At 38.9% G+C, this 21,913-nt stretch overlaps 1 protein-coding gene across 3 annotated transcripts in view; it reads left to right on the forward strand.

Moving 5' to 3' along the window:
• Positions 1-640: 640 nt before the first annotated feature.
• The window catches only part of rasgrp3 (RAS guanyl releasing protein 3 (calcium and DAG-regulated)), a 36,451-nt gene continuing 15,178 nt past the window's right edge, over positions 641-21,913 (forward strand). For 2 of the 3 annotated variants that reach the window (XM_084393477.1, XM_084393476.1), the window contains exons 1-5: positions 641-684; positions 804-886; positions 20,249-20,467; positions 20,822-20,924; positions 21,291-21,353. In XM_084393477.1, coding sequence (XP_084249603.1) covers positions 20,398-20,467; positions 20,822-20,924; positions 21,291-21,353 — 236 coding nt within the window. In that variant the 5' untranslated portion in view covers positions 641-684; positions 804-886; positions 20,249-20,397. The other variant, XM_084393475.1, reaches the window with a different exon arrangement.

Below are 21,913 nucleotides of genomic sequence, written 5' to 3' on the forward strand. Positions count from 1 at the left end.
CATAGATTCCGCGAAACATAGGGTATACTTGCTTATGATGGAGAACTGGAGATCGTCTTTCCCCCGATTTTTACGTCATATTTTGGTATTTGGGGGATTTTTTTATTTTGTATTATTTAAAAAAAATTTTTTGCTTTTGCACTTCTTTACACAATTTGTCTGTGAATCTTTTTCTCAAAGCACACATAATAAGGCAATGAGTTTAGATCACTGACCTCAGTAAACCAACCAATATACCAACATCTATTCATTTTGTACATATCGGTAGTTTATACCATGGTATTTTTTGATGTGCCATATAAATACCATGGTACAAATACCAATAAATGTATGTAGGCCAATGATATTTATCCAACTAGCATGCTATTATAGGATATTCTAATGCCATCACTGTATAGTACTTCTTTTTTTTTTCTTTTTTTTTTTTACTGATTGCCAAGATAAGCTGAAGGACAATCCAGCAAGGATTCCTTTGCTTTCTGTTTGTTATTGTTAATACACTGGAACTGTGTGTGTGTGTGAGAGAGAGAGAGAGAGAGAGAGGTTCAGAATGATTGTTTGATGGAGCGAGATGAGACAGAGCGAAGGGAAGTGAGGGGTGGGACTGAGTGAAAGAGGGGTGGAAGTGAAGGGGAGGGCCAGAGAAAGCGAAGGGAGGAGAGAGGCAGCGTGCATCTGTGTGGGGTCAGTATCACATGCTTGGCTCTTGCACACCACACTGTTGTTGATTGTGTGCGCTTTGATCTCACTGAACAGTGCATCTGACATGCAGTGTGTTCTTTCTGTCTTTATTTCTTTTTAAGGGAGGCATGGACTTGTAGAGAACTACACTGTGTGATTCACACCTATGCTGAGTCAAAAGAGCTCCAGTGATCTCCACTGGCAGGTAAGATCTCTTCCTTTTGATCACCGAACAGACTGTCATTACTATTTATAAAGTTCAGTGGTTAAACACAAACTAATGGTAAACTTTGACATGTTGATTTGACTGTGCAGTTTACGCACTGAAATGTGTGTAGTCTGTAGTCAGATGGTATTAATGTGATCATCTGAAGAGTACAGAAGGACACTTTACACTCTCAGCGCAAATATGTTGCAGTCGGAGAGATTTGAGGAATTCCAAGGTCACAAACTTTTCTTGTGGTGTATCATGTTTTGTTGTCTCTTGTGCAGTGTGGTGTTGCAGTGTGTTTATGTGATAATAGGATACAAGCCAGTGAGGGAAACATTGATATTCATTGGTCAGACTTGATGGTCAGTGACAGTGTTGGTGAGTGGATAGTTGGTCAGTCTGATCATCATGTTGTGCAAAGAGTACACAGGTGTGATGTTGTGCATGCATTTAGTTAGTTTGTGTGTATATACTTTTGTTTTGGGGATGAGTTTATATTTTTCGTATTTATTTATATTAAGCATTTTTTACTCTCTCTCTCTCTCTCTCTCTCTCTCTTGAATTTATTGATGTGTATTAGCATACACATCATTTTCTGCATAGCTCTAGGGTAACCTGAACTTGAATTATAGTAGTTAAGTCAGTTTTATCATCGTACAGTATGTCTGCCTCTGTGAGAGAGAGAGAATTAACATATTTCTGATTTTAGACAGTATACATTGGAATCTGCTTAGATGTTGTTTTGAAAATGTTGTTTTAGTTTCAACTTTTGTTTATAAGTCACAGGGACGATCGAGGCCCAAGGACACACTTTCTCTCTGAATCTCACTCGCACACATAGACACACACGGACTCTTTCTTTCAAACACATGCACACATGCTCTCTCTCTTTCGGTTTACCTCAGTAGCTCATTCTCACTGGTTTTATTAACCATGTCTGTGTTTCACTAATGCATTTATGGAAAAATCACAGTCATCGTTTCATCAAATTTTCCATGAAGCAAATAGCTGATAATAGGTCACGTAAATGATATCCCAGCATTAACCTGTGGTTTTTTACCTGTTGCTTGTGGGGACCCAATTTAGAGTTGGCCACAGGTCTAGTGTTTCTGTATGTAGCTCTTGTATGTTTTCCTGTGCAGAAATTAGCCACACATGCACATGTAAATAGCTAAATGTGAACTACATGATGTTGAATTACTGTATAATAGCTTTGGCAAATAATCAAAACTCTGTATTTGGGAACAAAATGAGTAGAACTAAATCCAGGGATTTGAAATAAAGTTATTATAATTAACTTTATATAAAACCAATAGAAGTCTCAGGTTTGTCAGTGTTTAGGTGGTGTGAATAATATCCCTCTGTCCTTTAAAGGAAACTTGTTTGCTGTGCTGGTAATCTGTGGGTCGTATCAGCAGCAGATAGTAATATTTAAGCTCTGTTAACACACTAGCGCTGAACACACACACTCATTCACAGAGCTGTTGTTTCTGCAGTTACACAGAGCCTCTGACAGCAAGTGTAGGCAGGTGTCTGTAGCATGGTCTCGCTCCACTACCTCATTCCACCACTTTCCCTCATATGCCGTCTTATAGTACCTTTTTTCCTGGCATTGGACTCCGTCTATCTCTATACCGTCTCACTTATCAATGTTATTTGCAGTGCGATTGTGAGGCATAGCTCCTGCTTCCAGTAAAATGGCAGGCTATTTATAGAGCAAGAGTGTTGATGTGTGTTTGTGCCCTGCTGCGTATGTGCTCGCATGTCTGCGTTCTGTCCATATCAGAGTGATTCTGGACTAGCTTCGCCAAAGTATATTCACTTTCAAAGTTTTTCTTTTGCTGATGCAGCCAATATGTGCGTTTTTTGAGTGACCTCACAGTGGTTGTTTTCTCCTAAATGTGGGATAAATGTGATGGTTAAACACAGATCTACTTTATTGTTGATAAAGTCAGTTTAGAGATTAATTTAATAAAAAAAAAAACGCTTCTTTATTGATTTAAGTCAGTAAAAATGGCCGATTGCAACTTATTTCAGTAATAAATACAAAAATTCGTCTTTTGATTTTTTTTTTACTTTATGTACCAGAATAAAACCAGACCATATGCGTGTTTGCTATTTGGCTATTGGTTAACATTATACGTGATGGAAAATAGATTCTGTGAAGGATCAAGTTATATTTTTAATTAAAGATTGCAAAAGACAACTTTTCTATTTCTCTGGAACAACATGCACCAATGAATTGTTCACAATAAGGGGAAAGAGGGTCAAATTTGATTTCCTCAATATTCCACTCTATAGGCTTCCTCTTTCTAACTAGAAATCAGGTACAGAAATTCACACACTTTCTAAAATTGAACCAGATGGCAGTGAGTTACAGCAAAAAGCACTTAACTCCTATCAAAAGTCTTTCCTGTCCTGCCGACCTCACATCAGAAACCATTGGATCCCTGATCCTGGATCAGTCTTTCAGTATAGCTCTGTTTCAGCTGTCCTCGATTCAGTCGTACGTTACCGCTTGCTTGTGTCATACAGTACAAGCGTAATGCAGTGCTTTATTTATGCAAAGTGCACCTGTAACATTTCCTCATATTCAAACAGTATGCATGAATTTCTCTCAGTCACACATTAGCTACTGCTTTCATGAGAATCTCAAAATGTCACACGGCCTAAACACAATCTACCTCAACGTAAAGACGTGAGTGAAGATTTTATCAAAAGTCTTTTTATGTGTAATATTACCCAATCCTTTCATACATGGAAGTGTTTTGTAAGTGTGAAGACTGGATAAATAGGTTAGTCACGATTACAGAACAAAACAATCCGGCTCTGAGCAGTTCAACATGCCACTTGGACGTTTCAAGGAATTCCTAAGAATGTTTCTTTGAAATCCAAGTGAATGTTTGGTAAATGGGATTCTTCTCAGACACGAGCCGAGCGTCATGGTTTCATCAGAGATATGACCTGAAATCTTCCACTGCTTTTCATGTGACACAAACTTCAGCCACATACCAATCATTGAAAGAGGCAATAAACTTTTATCATTCATTCTTTTTTAGGGTGATGGAATGTCAGTACTTCAGACATTTTGTTCTTGTCTACTGACACGGCACACATCAGTAACAATTGCCCGATGCTAACGTTCACGTAGTTGTTTAAAACAAACACTGTGAGAGCGTGAAACAAACTGTGTTGGCAGAGCAGGATATGTGCTCATTGTTTATGTTTAGCCGGTTCTTTTTTTGGGCTTGAGGAGACGAAACAAGATGGTCTGCATCCCCTTTGAATGAACAGGAAGGAGGACAGAAAAGCAGCTGCTAGTGTCACACTCACACACACAATGCACATACACGCTTAGAAAGAAAGAGAGAAAGGAAGGACAAGGGTCCTTCAATGTAGCCATGGCCCACTTCGTCATATGTGACCCTAGATCACAAAACCAGTCACAAGTAGCACGGGTATGTTTGTCATATATATATTTTATGCCAAAAATCATTAGGCTATTAAGTAAAGATCATGTTCCATGAAGATATTTTGTAAATGTCCTACCGTAAATATACAAAACATTTATTTTTGTGAGTGAATGCAGCACAATCGCGAACATAAATGGACAACTTTAAAGGCGATTTTCTCAATGTTTCGATGTTTTTGCACCCTTAGTTTCCAGATTTTCAAATAGTTGTATCTCGGACAAATATTGTCCTATCCAAACAAACAATTTCAAAAAAGTTACCCATGTGACTGGTTTTGTGGTCCAGGGTCACATATGATGAAGAAGATTGATTGAACACTGAACTGAACTTGAAATCAGTGTTGCGTTCTGCCAGAATATTGATATTCATGCTGAATTTCAGTTACATTAAAAAAGCTCACAGATTACATTGATTACTAACAAAAAAAGTACCGGCAAACCGGCCTTCTATTGTGCTACCAAATTTTAAGTTCTCAGATATGTATCAAGTTTGTCCCAAATGTTTCTCCTAAAATTCCTTAGGTAAAATCCAAGTGGATGCTGCACCTGATTTGATTGGAAAGCGCTTTGGGTGTACAGTAGTACATAGTAAAGTGCTATACAAATGCCTCAGTCGTTCAAATAAAAATAGCAACTAACGAGCTGATGGTAAAATGTATGTGATTGATGATATCAAAGTCTAGATCATGTGGTTTTCGATAAATTTAATGAGAAATCTTTTTACTTTTGATTGCAAACTTCTGTAACTTGGCAAAACTTGCAGGTGGTGAGGCATTGTTGACAATAGTGTTGACAGCACTTTTCTAAACCTCCAGTCATTTTCTCAGGAGAAAATTCTGGGAAAAGATGTCTGTGAGAAAGTCCTATATAAATAACCTGGGACACAAATATGGTAACCCTTTAGCACCTTTGTATGTATGTCAAAGCACCATCCTATGATCTGATACCACTCTAATACTTTTTGTGAAAGATTTCAAGTACCTATAACTTTGCATAAGCTGAAAAGGGGTTCTTAAATTCTTTCATCATAATGTTTACTTTCATTCAATGACCAACCCTGGTCCTGAACACAGCTGAGTTATAATTGTATCTCAATGTATTTCAGTCTTGAGGTAAGAGATTTGATCATTCAGTGGTTCTGCGAGACTCACCTGAAACTTCAGTTGCATGTTTAGTGTTACCAAGCCATTACTTGTGCAAAGCTCTTCCGTTCTGAAACTTGCCTTCACCCCTGTACTGTTGCGTACACAAACCACAGACAGATCGAAGAGCTCGTACCTCGCCAAGACAGACCCACTAAAACAGGCCGAACGGGGAGATGCACTGAAAAAAACGATTCGTTGAAATTAATAAATATTTTGATTGTAAGTGGTTGCATTCAATTGATTTTATCTACATTTAAACAAATGCATTAAGTTGAAGTTAATCAATTTTAGTTCAACTTAATGCTTTTGTTTAAATGTAGATAAAATCAATTGAATGCAAGAACTTACGATACATTTTTTTATTAATTTCAACAAAAAAAAACAATTTCAGTGTGGGAAAATGCAAGCATTCGCATACTTGAGGGGCTTGAGGGTGGGTGATCTTAACTGTGAGTAATTCCTGCCCGTAAATATCGGCAATTGAATGACAGCCTGCCGGGTGGGAAGTCCTATTGTCCTTGAATAAATTCTCCTCACTATGGTAACCAGAGGGGCTCGTCCCCTCAAAGAATGGAAGCTGGAAAAAAAGGCTCATAATTTTTGTACGTGGTAGTCATATTAAATATATCTGGCACTCATTTGAATAGAGGGCCTTTGAAACAAAAGAGAGAGTTGAGAATTGGGGTTGTCCATTGTTTGACCATGCCGTTAATGTCCCTCGCTTTTGTTCAGGCTAAGAGTTTGATGTATTCGCAATTGTTTTGTCACTCTCATTTGAGATCAGATCAAGGTCAGGCTGTTTATTGAAGCTATAGTTACTCTGGTTTGATTATTTTGAGGGAGGCGGAAACCACGTGACGCAGATCCACTGTGTGTCTATGACATCCTGTTCAAAAGCCACCGACTGGAAAAAACAACCTGCCTTTATTTAACCCACAGTAGCAAGGAGAAAGAAAGAGACATTAATGATAACACTCCTGACTATTGTCTTTCGCTCATGATCTTTTTCTTTCCCTCGCACCCCCTTTCGGACACAAAAGGACAGATTGGTGGTCACCACCACCCCTCCCGTGAATGTATTGTGACGTGGTTCCTGTGTGCCGGGCTTCAGTTTACGGTGTGTTTGGGAGTATTTTTAGCCTGACACAGGGACGCCTGCTACACAGACAGGAAAAAGGCCAGAATAGAAGGAAGTCCATTCGCCTTTTAGACAAACAATCCCTTCATCTGCATCAGTGAACTGTGGGAGAGAGAGAGAGAGAGAGAGAGAGAGAGAGAGAGAGAGAGAGAGAGAGAGAGAGAGAGAGAACCAGAATGAATATTTCTCACATTCTCTAGTGCCACATGGTGTTTGCAGGCCTTCTCGCAGAATTTCACAATGAGGTCCAGAGATCTAACTCATGATATTCACTGTCTCATTATTACAGAAACTATTCACTTCCCCTTTCTCTCTGCATACATAATGCTAGTAAAAGGTTTTAGTTGTAAACAGTTCGTATTTTCATTGCATTCAATAGTTTTAAGTTAATAGCACACACACACACACACACACACACACACACACACGTGTGTTAGATGTATAAACCTGAAGAGAAAAAAATTCAATTACAAATGATTTGTAGTGCTGTTGTAAATAATAAATATTGTTTAAAATATTTTACAGTAAACTTTGAGAGCACTACAAATACATATATGTATATGACAGCTGTGAGGGTCCCTGGTCCTCAGTTTCCAAACTCCTGGTTTATGAGACATAAACGTAAAAAGATAAAGTTGTGTTTGCCATCATTGATGAAGATTTTCAGTGAGTAAATGTTGACAGATTCTTAATATTTGGTTGCACAGTTCTTTTAATGAAACTGTAAAACTGTACTTAATAACCCATCTGTCATGTGCTGCAATCTCCAAAAAGCTATATATTCAGTACCAGATTCCTCCCTTTTATCCAGATTTCGGATTGAGAGGGAAAGCAGTTGCAAAGGCCAGATGCACTTCAGACTTTAGACTGAGTAATAATTTTAGTACTTCTCAAATGTGTCATGAAATATCTGAGCTTATACAGTTCCTCATCAGGTCAGATCGTCCTCTAGCTTCAGGTCTTGATCATCAGAGATGTCAAAATGAACAACGGACCAGTCAAGTTCAGATGTTACAGTAACTTTTAAGTGGGTTAACATCAGCACGGCTCTTTAAAAATGGATGGTGTTGGGGAAGTTTCAGCTCAGTGTGCGGAACAAGTGACAGCCACTGCTTTATGAATTATACACATCTTTTGTTCCTTTGGATAATTACTTTGCTTTAGCTTTTTCATTTGACTCTAGTTCCTGCTTGGTCCCTTTGCAGTGTGTGACAGGATGTTAGCAGCTCTGTTTCAGAAAGAGACTTAACCCGAAGTTGTCAAAAGGTTGTCAGTGTTGTTCCTTTTTCAGTTGTATGCACGAATGCTGTACCTTCCAGTGCTGGAGACTACAGTACATGACTAAAAGTATGATACTACCTTTTTTGGTAGCGTGAAAGTAGTTACACTGGTTTCAGACTAGTCTATTCGTAGCGTTCCTGTAGCTCAACCAGTAGAGTGCTGTGCTAGTAACCCCAAGGTTATGGTTATGATTGGGTTCAGATGAATTGGATGCAATGTTTGTCTCTTTGGATAGAAGCATCTTTCAAATGCATAGATGTAAAAATAAATGTTTAGCTTTTCCAGTAACAAGCTATTTTTTCCAACACGTAGCACAGTAGCATGATCACAGTTATGCTATATCACTGTTTTAAAATCACATTGAAAATGAACAAGCTGTGGCAATAATTAAGCATGCTGTATCCTACATCTGTCATGTAGTGAAAAATCCAGTTCACTGTAGTGAATCAGTTGGTTCAGTTGTAAATAAACATCTTGGGTTTCGACTGTAACCCTTGTTTCCTGAAAAGGGAACGAGACGCTGCGTCATATGACGACACTTTAGGGAATGCCCTCAGAGTGTAAGCGTCTGAAGCATTGTGTAACACTAGTCCAATCTTGATTGCCGCTGCGTCATGACGTAGCACTCGCTGGCGGAATGCGGAAGTTATAAAAGGACGCCGGCACACAAAGAGAGTAGCTTCTAAAAGATCGAAACAAGTGGCTCTCAGGCATACGGAGGCTTAGCAAGGAGACACAGCGTCTCATTCCCTTCTCAGGGAACAAGGGTTACAGTCGTAACCTGAGAAGTTCCCTTTCGAGAGAACTTGCGCTGCGTTGTATGACGACACTTTGGAGAGATAATACTCACTAAACCACGACAACCAATGCCTTACCTTGAGTGAACTGTCTAGGCACAGTTAGGACGAGAGCACCTGTGCACCCGCTGTAAAAGGAAGACTATAAAATCTAATAAACTTATGCGGGGTAGCCAAGCCCGCAGCATCACTTCTTATTTCTAGCAGGGAAACCCCGGAGAAAAGGGCCTTAGAAGACGCTATGTTTCAAGTGGAGTGAGCCATTATGGCCAGAGGTGAAGGTATATTGTGCACCTGTTAGGCCAGAGAGATAGCCCGAATGATCCAATTGCTGATCGTTTGCTTAAAGACCGGGGAACCCTTCCTGTCTGACCCAAAGCACACTAACAGTTGGTCTAACTTCCTACAACAAGAAGACTTTTCAACATAAATCTCTAACTCCTGAATGGGACAGAGCAAATTAAGTCTCTCCTGTTCCGCCGACACGTGTGGTGAAGGATGGAAGGCCTGGAGGATGGTAGAACGAACCACATTACAGGGCACTTTAGGCACGTAGCCCGGTCTAGGGCGAGCAGCTTTCATCCTCCCGTGAGCAAACTCTAAGCATGGAGGAGAAATAGAAAGAGTGTGGAGGTCCCCGACTCTCTTGAGGGACGTAATCTTTAAAAGGAAAGCTACCTTGAGGGTGAGAAATTTCTCAGAAGCTGACTCGAGTGACTCGAAGGGGGCCAGAGACAACCCTTCAATAACCACTGCCAGATCCCAGGTTGGAACTTTGGCCTGAGTCGCAGGCCTCATCCTCCACGCTCCACAGAGGAACCGTACGACCAGATGGTGCCTCCCCAGGGGTCCATCGCCAAATGGAGTGTGGAAAGCTGCTATTGCTGCCACGTACACCTTAAAGGTGCTCTAAGTGATGTTGGGTGACGTCACTTGTTGACGTTCAAAGTATTGTCAAACAAAACGGAGGCTAGCTAGACCCTCCCTCCTCCTCATCCGCACACTAACCCCCCAAACCCCACCCCCAAATCCTTCTTGTCGGTTATTGGCTGGAACAGTTTGTTATGTTTCGTGGTGCGGGTTAGCCCAGTTTGGTTGTTTTTGTTGCTATTTGTGGAGCCTGGGCTGTCTACAGAGACCGTGTTTTTTTACAGTGTGTTCAGGGGACAGGCAGCTAGCAGATAGTGAGGAGTTGTTTGCTGTATGTGACAAAAAATGTTTTGGCCTAAAAAACGTGTGACATCGCTTAGAGCACCTTTAAGCGTGGACGGGGTAAGACCGGCAGAGAAGCGATCTCAGATGAACTCCAGCACTAAAGCCACCGGGCAGTTAACTGGGTCCAACACTCTCTTTCTTTTGTTGGCGGTGAGAGGAACTAGATGACGGCTCTGGCTGCTCCCTGCCAGCAGCCCCTCTAGACCGAGAGTGGCGAGGTAAATACTGCTTGAAAGTGGCTGACTGCTTCTTCGCCTCCTGAACCCCTCTTAACTGAGTCGCCGAAAAGCCCAGAAGGCAAGAGCGGGGCATCCAGGAGGAATGTTCTATCCTTCTCCCGAATGCCTGATAAGTTCAGCCACAGGTGTCTCTCCCTCATAACCAATGCTGCCATGGAGTGGCCGATGGCACGGGCCGTCTCCTTAGTGAAGCTGAGAGATAGCTCCCCTCACCTCGAGGTCTTTTATAAGGTCGGTTCGACCCGCCACCATATAAGCTCTGCCCACCAAATCAAATGTAGTTCGGCAGGGTTTGGCGGGCAGCTCCGGGGCTTTCAGGGATGACGCAACATCGGGTGAGAGATATCTCGCTAGAGGCTCTTCAACCTGCGGAATCATCCCATAACCGTTCTCTTTAGCCCCCAGTATATTACTGTACTGAAGAACTGAAGGGCTAGATAGACTTCTTGCATAACTCATTATGCAAGTCGGGAAAGAACGGTAAACCCCAGCGAGGAGGCTGTGACAAAGGCTGCAGGAAGCACTCATCAAGTTTGCTTTTCTTATGCGCCTCCTGCCTCTCGCAGGGCCAGCTGATGTTTAATTTGGCCACCGCATGAGTCACAACCTCCAAGAGCTCCTCATAAGCTGGAGGATGAGGTGGTGAGTCCTCCATCTCTCCCGCCTCAATGCTGAGCACATCTACTTCCTCGGAAGCAGACAGCTCAAGCATCGGGCTCCCGCCCCAGGCGGAAGAAGCCGCAGAGCTGGGAGCATCGGAGCTGGCCGATGAGGATTAAGAAAGTGCCTCAGCAGTCTCAAACCCCTCTGCCAGCTCCAACTGCAATCCCCACGACCTGAGCCACTGCGCCACGGGGAACGTGAGCCTGCCCGCACTCATCAAAGACGGCCAGACGAGAGCGGAGCACTCTGAGCAGCAGTAGCTCACAACGATCACATGCTCCACACCCAAACAGTGAACAAAAAACTTGTGTGTGTGTCCACCTGTGATATATCTGGGGCAGGGATGCACACACCACTTAAACTGCTTGGGATCGCATTCTTTATATATATATGGGCTTAGAATAAACTCCTGACTAAAGACAAACAACACCAAATAGACAGACAGTTTACACAGAGCGCTTGCTGAAGAGCAGAAGTTACTCTCTTTGTTTGCCGGTGTCCTTTTATAACTTCCGCATTCATGCTACGTCACATCCTACATCATAACGCAGCACCAATCAAGATTAGACTAGTGTTACACATGCTTCAGGCGCTTACACGCTGAGGGGGTTCCCCAAAGTGTCATCATACGACGCAGCGCGAGTTCTCGAAAGGGAACTTCTGCTTCAAATAAATTAACGGATTCATTTCCCTGCAAAGGAATCCCGTGTGCAGTATTTTACGTCTTTTGTGTTGCAAAATACTTTGTAAAATGCTTTTTGTTTTAGACGTGGTAATATAAATTAGGGTTTTTTGTTAGTTTTACAGTTTAATGCTGTCAACCCATTTGAAATCCCCACTGTTTTTGCCAGATAAATACCGCTGTGGTTGTGTAAAAAAAAAAGACCTCATCCTTAAATAGCTTTTGCATAGTTAGCGAACATTTTGTTTGTAGCAATTGAAGCTAAAAAGCTATTTTGACTGTTGATTAAAGGGATAGTTTTTGTCTTCTGTGGAACATCAAATATTATCATAAATATTTCCGAAAGTTTTCTTTCTTTCTAGTGGAAGTCAATCATTTGTCATTCAAGACTCAAGAGTAAGTGATGACAGAATTATATTTTTTGGGTGAACTGTCCTTTTTACATCTTTAGATTATGAGTAGCTTGTAGTTTAGGAAGTCGAGTTTCAAAGTAGCTTTGCAAACACTGCTACCTTCTTATCTTCATCTATAGTCAAAACCCTATAATTAATGTACTGACAGGATGATTCATGGTTAAAAATTTGACTGAAAGATGTAAATCTCAAAAGTACACAGGTTGGGCCCCTGATTTGATTTAGAGCTGCTGGTGGTGTTGTGTTTTGTGTTTGCTGGGTTCATCTGAAGTAAATCAGGCTTTATAGAGCGACTGTCAGAGATAATCGGCTGTTGTCTCTGTGGGCTGAAGCTTTAGATGACTGTATGATAATGAGGTTGCGGAGAGGTAACTCATTTACTGATTGCAGGTCTCTGGCATTGTGCGAATGGTTCATTCGAGCAAGACGGGTATGAGTCTTTGTGTATGTGTTTGTGTGCATGAGAGCTTTTCTGTCTGCGTGTGTGAATGTGCTTGTTTGCATGCATCTATGCGTGTTCGGTTTTTCTTGTCTGAATTAGCAGTGGAAACTCTGAGAAAGCACTAAAATGTGTGAATATAATGTGTGACAGTCCTGGAACATCACAATGTCTTACTGAATATTACTGATCACACTGCTGTCTGAAAAGAGAGACAAATCAAATTGTTACTGTAGGTTTGTGTTGGTCAGGTCAATAAATGTTTTTTAAGGGCACTCTGTACATTTGAATTAATCTTGACAAGCAGCACACAAAAATATAATTTATATTAAGTTCTAAAGCAATTCAAAATGCAATTGTCAGAATAATGGGGAGGATATACACTATAGGAGGAGGTCACATGAGTTTATGTCCATTTCTTTCTTTAACCAGTGCTAACCAAATAATGGACAGAGGTCTAGATCCGGGCTATAAATAATTTTTCTTAATGAATTTTCATAATATACTCTTTAGTTAAATTTTTTTGAACAAAATAAGAAATGTTACTTAAGCAGCAAATCAGCATATAAGAATGATTTCTAAAGGATCACGTGACACTGAAAATATAAATCATCTCAAAGATTTCATTTGGTCCAATCACTAGAGTTTACTTACTGTAACTCAGCCAGTGATTGTTAATATTCAAATGAGGGACTCGTTGTAATCAAATGCTGCATCTGTTTTTAATATAAAAAAAAAAAAAATTTATCCTTTTGTTATTTGTGATTAAATATGGGACAAAGCAGCAGTCTTGGATATACTTTCGGCCTTATTTTAAAACATGGTACGGTTGCCACCTTAAAAAAATTCACAATGAATATTTCTGGCAATTCATAGCCATACGTCATATTGAATAATGTACATGTAGTTTGTTCAGATTGTTGATTGTTCAGAAATTTGGAAACTTTCTGGATTTCTCTATATAATTTCTTGTAATTTTTCTCCTGTACTATAAAAATAAATGGTAAAAGGGACAAAAATACAGAATTAATGGTGTTTGTAAAAGAAATGCCTGCATTGAGGTAAAATGGCCCCTATCATTCTTAAAGTGCCCCATTATGCTTTTTCAAATATGACCTTTCATGTAGTGTGTAATATAGCTGTTTGTGATAGTAAAACGTATGCAAAGTTTTAAAGATCAAAGTTCACTGTCTCCTAAAAGAAAGAATCAGTTCTGAACTGCCTAAACTAGTAATCAGTAATTCCTTCTCACTTCCTGTTACATACCTACGTAACATTGTAACTTTGACTCACCCTCAAACACTGTAGTTGAAGTCGAGGCCTGGAAGAATTTGGTTTGTGTTATCAACATGTCAAGAAGAGCTATTTTTAGCACTGCAGATCCACTTTGCTTGCACTTCAAAAGGATGAGGACACGCGCTGAAATTGATATGGAAAAAACGACGCCATCATCCCTTTTCATATCACTGTGTACAAGTGCTGAGGAAACCTCTAGATCCGAAATTCAGATATGGTAATAGGCGTTTGGTTTCTGACACGCGCTGTAAGCGGTAGACCAATCACAAAAGACTGGGCCGTCTGACCAATCAGAGCAGAGTAGGCTCGCGGAAAGGAGGGGTTTAGAGAACGAACCGCTGTTTAGACTTCTTTTTTTTTTTAGAAGTAAAAAGTGTTTTTTGACCTTGGATGCATGTAAAACTATTGTAGGAGACCTCCAAAACAAAATTAGGAACCTTTAAAACAGCATAATATGGGCACTTTACGTCCTATAAATGCAGATGCACTTGACCTCTCTTGGGGGTCAGTGGGAGGAGTCTGGGCTTTGAACAGCTGCAGTCCAGTTCACTGAGAACCCAATGACTTCATCTCACTACACACACAGATGTAGAGGGCAGCTGTTTCTCTCTGGCTGCCAGAGACACAGACATCTGCTGCATCTGCTTTCACCCAGACATCCAGTCCTCCTTGTCATGCCTCTTTTCACATCATATTTATTATTTTTCTCACTTGAAGTTCTATTTTCTATTTATTTAAGTGACAATCTGAAGAGAAGAACCATCTAACTTGTCCCAGTGCTGTAATATTAAATAACTAATGCTATATATTTTTTTGTTTTTCATTTTCTTGTACTCCTTTTCACTTTAACATTCATTTTAAGTCTTTTCCCTCTCATTTCTCACATCGCATCTTCACTCTCTCTTTCTCATTATCTCTTTCTCACTCTTTCGCATTTGTATTCATCTTGTCCCATGTTCATGTTCTGAGCCTTTCTGTCACTCTGATTGGCTGTGATGTTCTGTCATATGGCTGTCTGATGTGCGTTGGTGTTTACAAACAGGCGTGGAGGACAGTGGGATAGTGTCAGTCAGCTGATCGCAGTCTGTTCTGCTAGAGAGGACTCCTCCAGTCCTTATACCTTAGCAGCTTTTGGAAGTTATGCTTGACCCTTCAGGTTTGCACCGCTGTCCTTAATGTGAAGATTTAGGGTAAGTGATTGAGGGAAATGTGAGTCTTTGGTTCTTACGTGAGATTTATAAAAAGCATCTTCGATCTGCGCTCACTCTGTATGCCGTTGACATCATCATATTCATCACATTCAAGTTCTGAGTCCTTGTGTTTTCTCAATGACTAATTCTCTCGCTCTCCATTTTGCTCTGATTTTTGAGAGCTTCTTCAGTGCTCCTGCATTTATGAGAATATAAAATGTTTTTTTGGGTCTTCATCTGTGGCAGTTTATTCCAGTCTTGTGCTATTAAAAGTAGCACTCCAGCTGTTCCTACCTTACATTTAAAGAGAGCATTAAATAGCTTGTTGATGTGTTGAATTCAGAAGTTTGGGTGGGACATATTGGGTATTTTGTGCCCTTTTTAAAAAAAGTTGTCAGTTGGATTTAGTTTCTTCATGGTCATAAACATAATTTGTTACAAACTAGTAAGATGCAGGTGGTATTAGGGGGCGGAGCATTTTCATTCTAGAGAGCATTTGATTGGACAAAAATCTGTGTAGTGCAGGATGAGTCATCAATGTTTTAGCACCATTTTCTAGACAAAGTAAGACTGTGATATATTTATAATTTTAGGAGTGTACATACACTACCGTTCAAATGTTTGGGGTCGATAAGATTGCATTTATTTGGTAAAAAAATACAGTAAAAACAGAAATATTGTGAAATAGAATCTATTTTGCAAAAACAAGACCAAAGCACGCACATCACGGACAAAAATATGCTCAGGGTTAGGTGCGCGACAAAATAAATAATAAAAAACATAAACCGGCACACCAAGAGCATATAAGGAAGTATTCAGTCAGCTGAGAGTCGTTGCATGAATATGTCACAATGAGTGTCTTGTTATAAAACCGAAGTCATTTGAACATCGAGTTAACTGCTATATTCAATTCTCACCGTTGGCAAAAGACATACATTTATTTAAACATTGTCATATAGTGGCCTATAGTGGACAGTGACCCTATTCTCAAAAAATGCTTTGAAAAACCACCTTTTTTTAAATAAGAGGAGGCACTATTTTGTGCAAAATTGCTAATGTGATTTACATGTTGAGTTGCCCCTGCAATCTTTGCTATGTGGGTAAAACTAGCAGACCTTTAAAAACCTGAATTTCTGAACATCGTTGGTCTATCAGAAACCAAGATCCCAAAAGTCCAGTAGCTCAGCACTTCGCTAATTTTAGACACTCGCTCTCTACCTTACAAAATGTAGACAGGAATAGAATTAGTCAAATATCCACGGCGTGGAGGGGACATTAATAATTTACTTTTAAAACGTGAGACCTTTTGGATTTACACATTAGATACTATAGCACATAGGGGATTAAATGAAGATTTTGATATTCGTCCGTTTCTTTACGATTTCTTTTCTTGGTTTCCCATGTATATGCAGGTATCATGTTTTTCTTTATTATTAATAAATTTGCATGTTTAAAATTTGACTTTCACATTTAGTTTCTTGTATTTTTCTTTTGCCTTTGTGTTCCATGACTTTTTTTGTGTGTGCATGTCATGTGATCCTTGATTAATCACCTGTGAGTATAAAAGCTTGTTTGGTAAAAACGTTCAACTGTCTGACGAAGAGCCTGCGTGCTCGAAACGTAACCCGTGTGTGTTTTTTTGTGCATATTTGGTGTGCCGACTTTTTTCTATATTTTAAAATGTAATTTATACCTGTGATGACAGCGCTGAAAACCTGTGATTTTCAGCATCTTTCAGCATCTTCAGTGTCACATGATCTTTCAGAAATCATTCAAATATGCTGATTTGGTGCACAAGTAAAATTTCTTATTATTATCAATGTTGAAAACAGATGTGCTGCTTAATATTTTTGTGGAAACCGTGATACATTTTTCTCTGGAAAAGTTCAAAATACGTTTTAATTGCATCTTTGGTGAATAAAAGTCTTAATTTCTTAAAAAAATACTTTATAACTTTTGAACAATAGTGTATATGGGAAAAAAAACAAATACATTTTGAGTGCGTCTTCTCTATTCTGCCAATTTGTTTAGTCATTGTTAGAAAGAAGGAAAAAAATATGCATTTGAATATAGTAAACACAAACCTAAAAAGGTCAAAATCTATTTTAATGGCATTTTCACAGAAATATACGGAATAATTCAGAAGGAAAAAAAGTCTAATCTAATCAAATATTGACTCAGGTTTGCAGTTTAAGGGATAATCATGTTGAAGACGGATATGGGAAAGATTTAAGGAACACAGAGAGATTCAATTCTCTTTGCAGAGAGTGTAATTTTGAAATCTGTTATGTGCATCTATCAAAATGTATTATCAGTTTTTGTTTAATAGTAATTAATGTCAAATCACTAATAACTAATATCACGTTTATGCAGTTTATAATTGCATCGAGCTTGAGTTATAAATATCTCATATTTGGCTTGATGTAATGGTTGTGTAACTGATGGCTCTGTATGTGCTGGTCTGGATGAGGCGAGTCAGGACAGGTTCCAGACGTCAGCACTCAAACTCACAGATGTGAGGGGTGAAAATTAGATCGAGATATTTATAACCACAGCGCTGGTCCCTTCATCTCTGTAGTCAGAGATCTCTTTTGATTGCAGGTGTACTTTAAAAGGCATTTTATGTGGATCAGGGTGGAAATGTCTGATGTTTTTTGCAGTTATTTTGCACATTTCATGTCTGTACCATCATCTGAAGTCATACTTCCTTTCACCCCCTCACTTACTGGGGTCATTTATGACATCATGAGAGGCCATCTCCAAGACAACAGCAATGAATTCCGAACAGAGTTATTGACAGTAGCGCAAGTACCTCACTTGCCATTGAATCTCACACATGACTTGACTTGTCACACAGACTTTGAAGTAGATTAGGATGCTAAAGGTCCCACAAGATTAATCTGACCCTTCTCCCATCACTAGCAGCTGCTTAACCTCTGTGTGCATTTGTTGTTCTTCTTGTTATGGCTGAAGCTGATTTCCAGTGTTTGTATTTTGAAGGTTAATTTGTTGTTGATCTTGCTGCTTTTCTGATCTTCGCTGCAATAAAAATAAACCCACATCTAAAATTAATCTATTAGCTATTTGTGCACAGGAACACACACTTACCCTGCCCGTTTTGATTACATAGATAAATGATACAGGAAGAAAACACACGTCATCCGGAAAAGCGATGTACACATCACATCATAAGACGAAAATAAAACAAAACAACCCAAGAGAGGAGAAAGGTTTAGTGGCAGTGTGAAGGGCTAGTCATCCTTTATGTGTGGATACGAGCAGTTCATAAGCACTAATGAGTTAAGACACTATTGCCATCTGTGTGGAATTGTGATCTGTGATGTAGCGTCATACAAACTGTGCTCCGGCGAGAGAGATGAAATATTGATAGCTGCCATAGGGAGTTCATAGAAGAAGAAAGCAGTCAAACAATTCAACCTTAACACTGGGCTGTCTGCTGCTGTCATATAGAAAGAAGGTTAGAGTCAAAGGAAAGAAATACAGATGGCACTTTATGGTACCATTCCCACAAACCAAATTTTGTTTGTTTTTCGTGGGCTCTATTAAAAATGTTAGATAAACTATTTTCTAAAATGAAACATGAACCTAGCAAGTATAGTAGCTACTAGGTTTAAAACAATAAAATGCTTGTATCCCCCCCCTTAAAATGGTCATTTTAGTCTTGCCCACCTCAGATGTCTTCCCATCCTTCTCAATTCAACAATTAAAATCTAACATTAATGTCATAATTGCTCAGGGTGTGTGTGTGCTCTAATCTGTTGAATTGATATATAATTGTTTTTTTTAAGTATCATTATCTAACTAAGTTTAATTGTTAATACCTAATTTTCAAAAAATGTTATGCAAAACCTTGTTGATGCAGTACATAAATAAACATGATGGGAAGACAAAAAATAAAAATCTTCATTTTATTTTTTTGACTGGATTCATCAAACTTGAGCATTCAACTCTGATACCCAAGTTATTGCAAGACATTATTTCAATCCAATTTATTATATAAAATATTTAATTTAATATAAAATATTTAATTTAAGTGTATCTATAACTATACACCCAAACTAGCTAGCTCTTGCTAAGCGATATATTAATTTAGACTAAATTCTGAATTATAATATATTTATATATATACAGTGCAATGCATAAGTGAATACACCCATGCTAAAGTTGACTAAAAAGAGGAATAAAAAATCATATTTTGGAAATTGAACTTAATGCCTTAATTAAAAAAATTAGGAAAAATCCAACCTTTAAGGACACCAATTTTCTTTGTGAATGAATAATGTATCGTAAATAAATAAATGTTCTTCCTTAAAATACATGGTGCATAAGTGAGTACACCCCTATGTTAAATTCCCATAGAGGCAGGCAGATTTTTTTTTTTACGTTTTTTTTTTTTTTTTTTATTAGGATACTATGCATCCTGATAAAGTTCCCTTGGCCTTTGGAATTAAAATAGCCCCACATTATCACATAGCCTTCACCATACCTAGAGATTGGCATGGTTTTATTTCAGTTAGCCCTAATAGCTGGTTTGATTTGCATTGAGAGATGATCTTATGGAAAGTACCCCATGCCAATCTCTAGGTATGGTGAAGGCTATTTGATGATGTGGGGCTATTTTAATTCCAAAGGCCAAGGGAACTTTATCAGGATGCATAGTATCCTAAAAAAAAATACTTAAAAATAAAAATCTGCCTGCCTCTATGGGAATTTAACATAGGGGTGTACTCACTTATGCACCATGTATTTTAAGGAAGAACATTTATTTATTTACGATACATTATTCATTCACAAAGAAAATTGGTGTCCTTAAAGGTTGGATTTTTCCTAATTTTTTTAATTAAGGCATTAAGTTCAATTTCCAAAATATGATTTTTTATTCCTCTTTTTAGTCAACTTTAGCATGGGTGTATTCACTTATGCATTGCACTGTATATTATATTTAATGTAATATTTTTGATGTATTTCTTTAATGTTTTTTATGTTTGTTTTGAAATGTAGCAAAAATAGCATGCCTCATAAAATGAAATGAATCATATTAAGTTTGACCACCTGAGGTTGATGATCAACATTTTCTAAGGGTTACGCACTTCCTTTCACTGGCCATTTGTAGAAAAAAAGTTTTAAAAACGACTTCACGTTTTGTTCTGCATTCGTAGAAAGTGTGAAAAAGACAAAGATTGGTCTCACAAACTCCAAAGCAAGAGGTGATTACTGAACAGCATCAGTTCATTCACTATAATGCCTCATTAGTTCATTCACTATAAAGCCCCTTGGTGGAAGCATGTGAAAGGCTTCATAAAATATTTCTGTAACTTTTTGTTTTTTCTTCAAATTATTGACAGTGTTTTGTTTGTTTCTGCAGTGAGGCACAGTCAACCATTGTTCTGCTGAGCACATTGAGCACATTTAAGGGAGAGGAGACGTGGAAGAGAGGAGAAGAGAGAGAGAGAGAGGGTGGCCTTGATGGCAGAGAGCTGGATGTCCCAGTGAGGTCAGGTCGGACGGGAGGTCATGGGGTCGTTTACGCTGGGGAAGGCTGCTTCCCTGGAGCTACTGCTGGACGCCTGCATTCATGCGTTTGGTGAGTGAACACTAAATTAGCAAAACTTTCATTTTGTCCATTATTTGTCCACATTTGATCTGTTAGTGCATCAAGATTTGCTCTGTTGCTAGATCTTACGTTTATTCAAATTCATGATTATATCAATCACCAATAATTCACCACTGTTATAGGTCACAGCTGATCATGCCAATATGGGTTACTTTGATTGTGTATGATTAGTGACCTCTGTTTGCTTAATCACAGACAGTTGCTGATTACTATACATAAAATGAATGAACATATTAATGACTCAAATTGATCATTGTCATTGTCATATAATATATTTCTTATAATATTTATCCCTCTTTCTGTTACTGTCTCTCTCTGTTATAGATGATGAAGGAGAGCTGCATGAAAATCAGCTTCCTCGAACCCTTCTGCTGATGCATCGCTGGTATGTGTCCTCCACTGAGCTCGCTGGGAAACTTCTGATTATATATCCTGTGGCAGACCAGTATGAGCGTGTGTGATGTTTCAGTAGATATCCGTTTTTGTGAGTGTGTGCTGTTAGATCTCTCAGTAGATACCAAGAGGCATCTCTAAGGAAATGATGCCAGTCCAAGCTTTTCTTAGTCATAATTTCAATTAGTTTAAAAACCCAAGAAATCTATTTTTGTGAAATATTTTACTTGAAAGTGTGCGTCAGCTATCTTTCTTGTAAATAAATGGCACTTGAATGAATGTTATTGTAATGCAATGCCATTCATTCATTGCATAGCTGTATAGCTCTGTGTGCATACTGTATGTGCATATACATCCATTCATTCTCCAGCATGTTTAATTCTCCTTGACTCTCTATCACGTATCGTGACTGTCGGGGAGATGACTGCCAGCGGACACGACTGAAGATCTGTTATTTAATGAGGTAAATAAAAACAGCTTCCGTTTAACAAGATAAACAACCCCTTTATTCCCCATGAGTTTCCTCTTCGGAACGATTTAAAGTGTTTATTTGCATTGCTAAGCAACAACCCCGTGGCAGAACATGTTGTGAAGAGGCTATTATTTAGTGTTTTCGTTTTTTTTATTCCCCTTCTGTTCTTCCTCATTTTCTCCGGAGGCTGCGTGACTGTCGCCTGCGCTCAGCATGAAGAGTGATGATGTCACAAGGACAGGCATCGCTCCTAAAGATGGACGTTTGTCCACAGTGGACATTTTGTGCTTTAGCGCGCAACAAAGAATGAATCAGCGTTTTGTCCATCCATTGTTCACAGAGCACATCTCCTCAGGCCACCTTTCTTTTCCTCTCTATTCACATCTGCCTGCCTATTTTCAGATCTATCGCTCAGCCTTCACCAAAACCAGGATTTGTTTTGGGAATAGACAATGAATCATCTGGGAATCAAAATCTAATTCATTTCTGGGAATAAACAAGGTTTTTAAACAGGTTTTATAATTTTGAAAACTTTTAGACAAATAAATGTC

Source organism: Rutilus rutilus, assembly GCF_951802725.1.
Source record: "Rutilus rutilus genome assembly, chromosome: 21".
In the NCBI taxonomy this organism is placed as follows: domain Eukaryota; kingdom Metazoa; phylum Chordata; class Actinopteri; order Cypriniformes; family Leuciscidae; genus Rutilus; species Rutilus rutilus.